Consider the following 8,389-nt stretch of genomic DNA (forward strand, 5'->3'; position numbering starts at 1 on the left):
AACACAAACTGCACAAACCACACCAACGGGATCATCCAGCTACAAACTCACCAACCTGGAAACACCACCAGTTTGGTTTTTACCGGTAGGTAGTTCAATCTCACTTCGACGGTTTCAGGGATCGTGTTCCGTGCTGAGCTCTGCACAGCTGAAGGCACTTTGTTCCCACTGATTGGGCAATTAATATTGAGAGTGCTCAATTGACCAGATTCAGAGGAGCAGAGACATCTCAGAGAGTTGTGGGCTGGAGGAAGGGATTGAGATACAGAAGGGGCAAGGCCAAGGAGAGATTGAAAAACATGGTCAGGCATTTTAAAACAGAATTGTTTCTGGATAGGGATTTTGATTGATCAGTCAGCACAGGGATGATGTGTGAATGGGATTTGCTGAGTGTTTCAATGTGGACAGTAGAATTTATGATCGACTCAGATTTGAGAAGGTGTAATCTGGCCAGGAGAGCAGAGAGAAAGAGTGGAACATTGAACATTCCAAGTCTATGTAGATTCATTCTTCACTGCAACACATTTAATAATGAGGTACATGAGAAACTCAGAGGGGTATTAATGGAAGTTATTTTTTGGACATTTTGAATGTAGTCATGGTGACTAATGTGACTGAAATTCCAGGTCTGGGCTCCCTATCACTGTGTACCACTGTGATCCAGGTAAACACCTCCTCTGATGGCCTGGTGACCACTCAGCCTTTTACCTTCAGGACCTACTCTGGTGAGCATTTTCAATTCTCTTCTTTTGTTCCTTGTTCCACAAAGACCAGTCGTGTGTTCTCGAACAAGTCGTCATAATTTAAGCCAGTATTTGGAAACGACTTGATTCAAAGCCGAATGGTGAGGGATGGTACAATTTAGATCAGTGACAGTTGTCTTCAGGGCTACTGGTTAATTGAGGCAAGTGCAAAGCGGTCCTCTGTTTGCTTTATAAGAGCAACATCAGAGACCAAGCACAAGGATGTCTTGTCTATGCTGTTTCAACCATTAGCTGAGACGTGAATTCTGGAACTGAAGAAAACGTCCCGCAAATCTTTGACGTGAAGGCCCCTCCGTACTTCATTTGGGGATATTGAGGCTTGGATTGTTGATTGCGGAACGAGATGACAGGAAATGAAACTGATGACCTTTGCAAATGATTAAGAGAAAACAATTCTCATTATTGCCACACAAGGTCATAGTGATGCAGGATCCCTCTTCGATAAAGCAGTGTTTTTTATACCAATTCTAATCCTCAGCACGAGGTTTGGGGAAATGATCTTAGAAACAGAGCCGATCCAGGATAATTAAGAAGGAGAACTATGTGGAACATGATTTGTGAGTTAGAAGATCCCAGGAAGCTGCATTCCCAAGAAGCCCTGTAACCTGGGATGTACACTTACCACTCGTAACTTCAGAATTGGGACAATCTGTTGGTAAACTACAGACTGAGGAAAGCATCAAGAAAACGTGAAGACAAATCAGACACCTCCCTCCTGCTGACTTGACTGACAGCTTCTCTTACGCTTTGGGTTAAGAGGCATTTGTAGGTTGCAGAATGGAAGGGTGTCAAGTTGAGCTCTGAATGTTTTCCATTACAGGACAGGGAAACAAACCTTTCTCAAGGCAATAAATGGCTTGGTGGGGCACAACCACTGATAACGAGTCATATCATAAAGGGAGTTACACTTCGTTAGTTAACAAACGTTATTGGTGCAAAACTAGGAACTGAGGAGGGGTACAGAGAGTTGGGTTATCCGGGTACAGAAATTACAGCCTCAAGAATATCAAATATAAATAGTAACCTTCATTTCAAAGATGAAGGGAAAACAAAAGGAAAGAAGGGATATTATATTTATCTAAAACTGCAATCAGAGTATGTCCAGTGTACACTGTTCAGTTTTGGCAATACATCTTTGGAAGTTTAAATAGCCTTTGAAAAACACATTCACCTGAATGATCCCAGGCTTCAGAGGAGTGAATTATGAGCAGAGATTGCATAAAGTTGGTTTGAGCAGAGGAAACTGGATCCAGGGAAAGATGTTCCCTTGAGGCTCAGAGATGAGGGATGATCTCGAACAAGGGACGATCAGCTCGAAATTAGCATTAGGCTGTTCAACGGTGAACTCAATGTAGCTGCACAAAGAGATGTTTGTGAGTTATGCATCAGCGGGAGCTTTGAAGACTGGATTTTATCAATGTTCAGCCCAGCTGCAGCTTTGACTGAACCATAGCAAGGCAGAGCCAGTTTTCACCTGTGACCTTCAGGAAGGGGAGAGGTGCAGTGGGCAATGTGCTGCAGCTTATTTTCCAGTGAATGGTGACTGAGCTGCTGAACAGCCCCAGGCAAGCTCTGAACCCAGCTACACTGGTCAGGCTGAAGAGGATCCAGCTGTCAGTGGGATGAGCTGAAGGCAGCTCTTCACGCAATGTTCCTCATCCTCTGATTTATTTTCTGACTGTGCTGGAGTCAGACTGTCAAAACTGTGGGTCTGTAACCCTTGTCAGCAACAGATGGGTTAACAGTCGCTGTATTGTAAGGTGGTTGAACCACCTGATGATGGAGCAGCGCTCTGAAAGCTCGTGCTCCCAAATAAGCCTGTTGGACTATAATCTGGTGTTGTGTGATTTTTAACGTGGTACACCCCAGTCCAACACCAACATCTCCAAACCATTCTTTAGTGAACCTTTTGATTCAGAGATCACTTTGGAATGGGAGGGTCAGACTGGATTTGTAAGGGTGTACCAGGTTTTATTTGGAAGCACTCGCTTTCAGAGGGCTGCTCCTTCATTAGCTGGTTGAACCACCCGATGAAGGAGCAGCGCTCTTAAAGCTAGGCTTCCAAATAAACCTGTTGGACTATAACCTGGTGTTGTGTGAATTTTAACTTTGTACATCCCTTCCAACACCAGCATCTCCAAACCATTCTTTAGTGAACCCTGTTGATTCACAGATCACCTTTAGAATGGGAGGTCAGACTGGACCTGTAAGGGTGAATTTTATCTTATTATTCAGATATTGAATTTACAATGTAAGGTTAATGGTGAACTGAGAGGAGCATGGATCTTGCAGAATGGGAGGTCAGACTGGACCTGTAAGGGTGAATTTTATCTTTGTAAATTCAGTATCTGAATAATAATATGTAAGGTTAATGGTGAACTGAGAGTAGCATGGATCTTGCAGCATCTCCTGAGATTTGGGTTTATCCCAGTTTTGCTTCTCAATTTCTTACAGTTATTATCTTTCAGTACTCTAAGATTTTTATTTTAATTCATTTTTGGTTCTTTTAAAGCACATTTAGATAACTACATGAATAAGACACGTTTGGACAGATATAGGCTAAGCCCAGACAGGTGGAACTAGTTTAGTTTGGGATCATGATTGGCATGGACTGGTTTGGATCGAAGGGTCAGTTTCCATGCTCTATGACTATATGAAGTGATCTTTGATTAGCAGTGAGCTCAAACCCGATAGAAAGGGATGAATGAAAGGGAGTTTTCATTTTCATTTTCATTTTCATTAAAGTGTAATCTTAGAAACAACAATTTCTTTTCCACCATAAGCACAAATTGCCTTTTCCGCTATGATTATACTTAATATTTTCCATGTTGTGAATAATTTTTTTTCTCTTTTTGGAAATGATTCCAGAATCTCTGAGTTTGACCTCCATCTCCACCACCAGTGCTGTGATCTCCTGGGCCCCTCTTGGGAGTGTGAGTGCTCTGAGGGGCTGCAGTCTGAGCTACTACAGCATTGGGAGCCCCAGCACTGTCCACACTGTCAGCCTCGTCCCAGTCAGTACAGAGGCAGTGATCACAGGTAAGATGGGAAGTCAACTGGCCTTCGTCTCTGTGGACAAGCATTGACGTTCTGTAAAACTTCACAGAACTTTGAAAAAAAACAACTTGTGCCTTTGATGAGCTTGGAAAATGCTAGTGCGTTTTAACCAAACATAATTCATTTTAAAGTTTCATCCCTTTATAATCCAGGAAGTATGGCTGCTGATTGTTGTAACACAAGGAGCAATGAGATAAAGATTTGATCATCTGTTTCATTGATGTTCAGGAAATAACTATTGACCAGGGAGATCTGCCCTGCTCCTCCTTTGATATATGATTGTAAAATCTCCTATTGAGCTGAGAACTGAGTTGAGCCTTTGGTTTATTGTTTCACCTGAAAGCCAGTCCCCCTCTCAATGCTGCACTCGAGTATTATCTGTTACTTTGGACTGAAAGGGAAATGGGAGGTTATGCACTTTGGCAGGAAAAAAAAGAGAAGCTGGCATGTGTTTGAATGGAGAATGACTGCAGAAAGCTACAACACATTGGCAAGTCCTTGTCCATGAATCACAAAATCCTGCAATTCCAAGTTCAGCAGGTAATAGAAAAGGCAATGGAATGTTGGCCTTTATTTCAAAGGCAATGGAGTAACACAGTAGGAAGGTTTTGCTAATGTTTTCAGGGCACTAATCAGACCACAGCTGGAAAACTATGAACACTCACCTTAGTTAAGGGAAGATATTACAACATTGGAGATGATCCCGAGAAGGTTCACTGGGCTGGTACCTTTCTGGAGGGACTGTCTTCTGTGGAGACGTTGACTATGTACTTGTCTGAATATGGAAAAATGAGACTTTATTGAAGCAGACAAGACTCTGACAGGACTTGGCAGGGTAGATGTGAAAAGCCTTTCTCCATTTGTGGAAGAGTATAGGACCTGAGGGCATAATCTCAGAATTCGGGGTCACAGATTTAAAACTGAGATGGGCATGAATTTCTTGTCTCAGAAGGTAGTTATTTATGGCAGAGGGCTGTTGAGGTTGGGATTTCAATCAATGTAGTGGGAGTGAGAGACTTGGAGCAGGAACAGTTCCTAAGTTTCCATCTGGGAACGGGCACCTTGGCACTATACTGCAATACAGTCTGAGAGTCTGGCTGAAGGTCATTTTATTCACAGCAAATTCGGGCGGCACGGTGGCACAGTGGTTAGCACTGATGCCTCACAGCACCAGAGACCCGGGTTCAATTCCCGACTCAGATGACTGACTGTGTGGAGTTTGCACGTCCTCCCCGTGTCTGCGTGGGTTTCCTCCGGGTGCTCCGGTTTCCTCCCACTGTCCAAAGATGTGCAGGTCAGGTGAATTGGCCATGCTAAATTGCCCGTAGTGTTAGATAAGGGGTAAATGTAGGGGTATGGGTGGGTTGCACTTCGGCGGGCGGTGTGGACTTATTGGGCCGAAGGGCCTGTTTCCACACTGTAAGAAATCTAATCTAATCTAATCAAATTGACCAGACCTTGTTCTCTATTGAACTGAATTCATTTTTAATCAAAGGGTCACAGTCTGGTACATGTGACCTCTAACCTTGGGCATGTCATAATTAGTTTAAATTAAAAGTGCATTCAAGACAGCTTTACATTACATGATCATAAGAAATTTAGCAGCTGATTTAAAATCATTGTGAAATTATTGATTTCCCTTGAATATTGAACCTATTAATTCAAGTTTCCGGCAAATCTTTCTCAATTCATGTTGACTGCCACGCCTTAGGGGAGAGAATCAGAAGAGAGTTCCTGCTTCTCAATCTCTTTTTAGCCAATTTATAATTTAGTTTCCAACAACAACCAAGACGATTTATCCTTCAATAAAATCTTCTCCCTGCTGGTTAACAATTTGTGACCTAAAACAAGAGTCGAGCACTGGTTTAAAAGGTCACTGGTGATGTCACTTGTTCTCTACAGCACAGGAAGATTCCAGGTCCTTTCTACAGTCATATCTGTTTAGAGGTCAACCAGAGCCAAGTGTTCTCGGGGTTTCTCAGTATAACATTCCAAGCTCTGAGTTAGAAGGTTGTGTATTCAATCCTACTCCCGAGTTAGGAACATCAAGACTAGGCTGACCCTGCAGTGCAGTACTGAACTGTCAAAGTGCAGATGGGACCAGGGTACCATCAGACCCCTCATCTGATTGTAAAGGCTCCCATGTATTATTACAAAGCAGTGAAGAAATTCAGCTCCTCCATGTGTTGGCCAACACTTAGACTTCAGCTAATACAGTGAGCAGCAATGAGATTAACATCAGGAGTGTGTGTAATGCTATTGTAATAATGTCAGGATGACAGCCTTGTGGTATTATTGCTAGACTATTAATGCCGAACCTCAGCTGATGTTCTGGAGACCCAAATTCAATAAAACCGAATGTCTGTAACAAAGGATTCACTGATGACCATGAAACCATTGTCACTTGTCATAAAAACCCACCTGGTTCACTGATGTCCTTTCAGGAAGGAAATCTCCTATCTTCATCTGGCCTGGCCTCCATGAGACTCCAGACCCACAGGAATGGGGATGACTCTCAGATGCCCTTTTGGGCAAATAGAGATGGGCAATGAATGCTGGCTTAGCCAGTGATGCCCATATCCTGGGAACAAATTTAAAAACAAAACATGGACAGGAGCGCAATCTTAAATACAGCGTGAAGAGAATCTATGGGTAGATCAAGCTATAAATATAGTGATCTTGCAGAGAGTTCCCTGGACTCCAGCTACATTAATTTGGGAAACCAAACCACATTGTAGTGAGAAAACATAGCTCCTTATCGCTACTTTAAATGGGCAAGCGTTTATTAGAAATAGTCACTTTTCACTCTAGATTCTCCAACAAGAGCAGCCATTGTTTCCACATGCATAATGTCATGACCCCTCGGGATTTTATAAGTTTCAATTAAATTACCGTAATCTTTTAAACTCCAGCAAATACAAGGCTAGCCTGTCCAACCGTTTCTGAAAAGGCAATCTGCTCATTCCAGGTATTGTTCTTGTAAACCTTCTCTGAACCTCCTCCTATATATTTACACTCTTCCTTCAATAAGGAATTATAAAGTACTCCCAGATGTGGTTTCACCAATGTCCCCTAAAACTGAAGTATAGCATTCCTACTTTTGGATTCAGTTCACTTCCCAGTAAATGATTGAGTGTAGATATTAACAGCTTTCCTATTTACTTGCTGTACCTGCATACCAATCACTTGTGATTTATTCACAAAGATCTGGAGATCTGTCCACATCTGAGAGCTCTGCAGTCTCTCACCATTTAGACAGCAGGACATTGGTATCGTCATAGTAACGTTAGTGTTAGGAATCTGGAGACCAAGATTATGTTTTGAGGACACAGGTTCAAATCCAACCAAGACAGATGGTAGAAGTTGAATTCAACAAAAATCTGGAATTAGAAGTCTAAAGATGACTATTGTGGATTGTTGAATGGAAATTTGCCATCCTCATGCATGCATGTCACTCGATACACACATGGTTGGCTCCTAAAGTCCCTTTGAAATGGTCTCACAAACTACTCAGTTGTGTAGAGATGTTAAAGGGTTACCTTGTTCTGCTGAGATTTGAGAAATTAGATGTTGGGGTGTGGGGTATCTTTCTGTCTTGACAATCTAATCATGTTCTGTAAATACTACAGTTTAAGGAGTAACCTAATTGCACACTGTTTAAAGGAATACCTGGCTAGGTAACATCATCAGTGGCGACCTCCAAGTGAAGCGAAGCAAAGCTGTTGTCTCCTGCTTTCTATTTATATCTTTCTCCTGGATGAGGTTCCTGGGGTTTGTGGTGATGTCATTTCCTGTTCGTTTTCTGAGGGGTTGATAGATGGTATCTAGACCTATGTGTTTGTTTATGGCGTTGTGATTGGAGTACCAGGCCTCTAGGAATTCTCTGGCATGCCTTTGCTGAGCATGTCCCAGGATGGATGTGTTGTCCCATTCGAAATGGTGGCTTTTTTCATCCATGTGTAGGGCTATGAGGGAAAGAGGGTCGTGTATGGAATGAGCTGCCAGAGGATGTGGTGGAGGTGGTACAATTACAACATTTAAGAGGCATTTGGATGGGTATATGAATAGGAAGGGTTTGGAAGGATATGGGCCGGGTGCTGGAAGGTGGGACTAGATTGGGTTGGGATATCTGGTCGGCATGGACAGGTTGGACCGAAGGGTCTGTTTCCATGCTGTACATCTCTATGACTCTATGACAGGCCCATCAGTGGTGCCCACATTATGGTGTACAGTCATGAGGGAGCTACTCTCGGTGTCCATGACATTGACTCCAGGCCTAATGACATCTCAAGGCTTCAGGTCAAACATTGCCAAGGAAACCTCCTGCTGGTTACCACGTATCATCTTCACATTGTGTCCTCCCTTCCTGTTGTGTGGCACTATTGCATCACTAAGTGGATCTAACAAACAGATCTAGTAACTCATGACTTTGGTATTCATGAGGGACTGTTAGCCATCAACAGTAGCAGAATTATATGCCAGCATAATCTCCAAACTTATGGGACAGCATATCCCCCTCTCTACCATTACCATCTTGCCAGGGGATCAACCCTCATCGAATGAACAGT

At 42.8% G+C, this 8,389-nt stretch overlaps 1 protein-coding gene across 1 annotated transcript in view; it reads left to right on the top strand.

The window, feature by feature from the left end:
• LOC122546735 overlaps positions 1 to 3,803 on the top strand; it is a gene marked incomplete at its 3' end in the record, with an annotated part of 9,983 nt that extends 6,180 nt beyond the window's left edge. Inside the window, exon 4 of the mRNA XM_043685377.1 lies at positions 3,633 to 3,803. Coding sequence (XP_043541312.1) covers positions 3,633 to 3,803 — 171 coding nt within the window. The remainder of the gene's footprint in view (positions 1 to 3,632) is intronic.
• Positions 3,804 to 8,389: the final 4,586 nt, after the last annotated feature.

This window comes from Chiloscyllium plagiosum, unplaced genomic scaffold (assembly GCF_004010195.1).
Source record: "Chiloscyllium plagiosum isolate BGI_BamShark_2017 unplaced genomic scaffold, ASM401019v2 scaf_9742, whole genome shotgun sequence".
NCBI classification, from domain to species: domain Eukaryota; kingdom Metazoa; phylum Chordata; class Chondrichthyes; order Orectolobiformes; family Hemiscylliidae; genus Chiloscyllium; species Chiloscyllium plagiosum.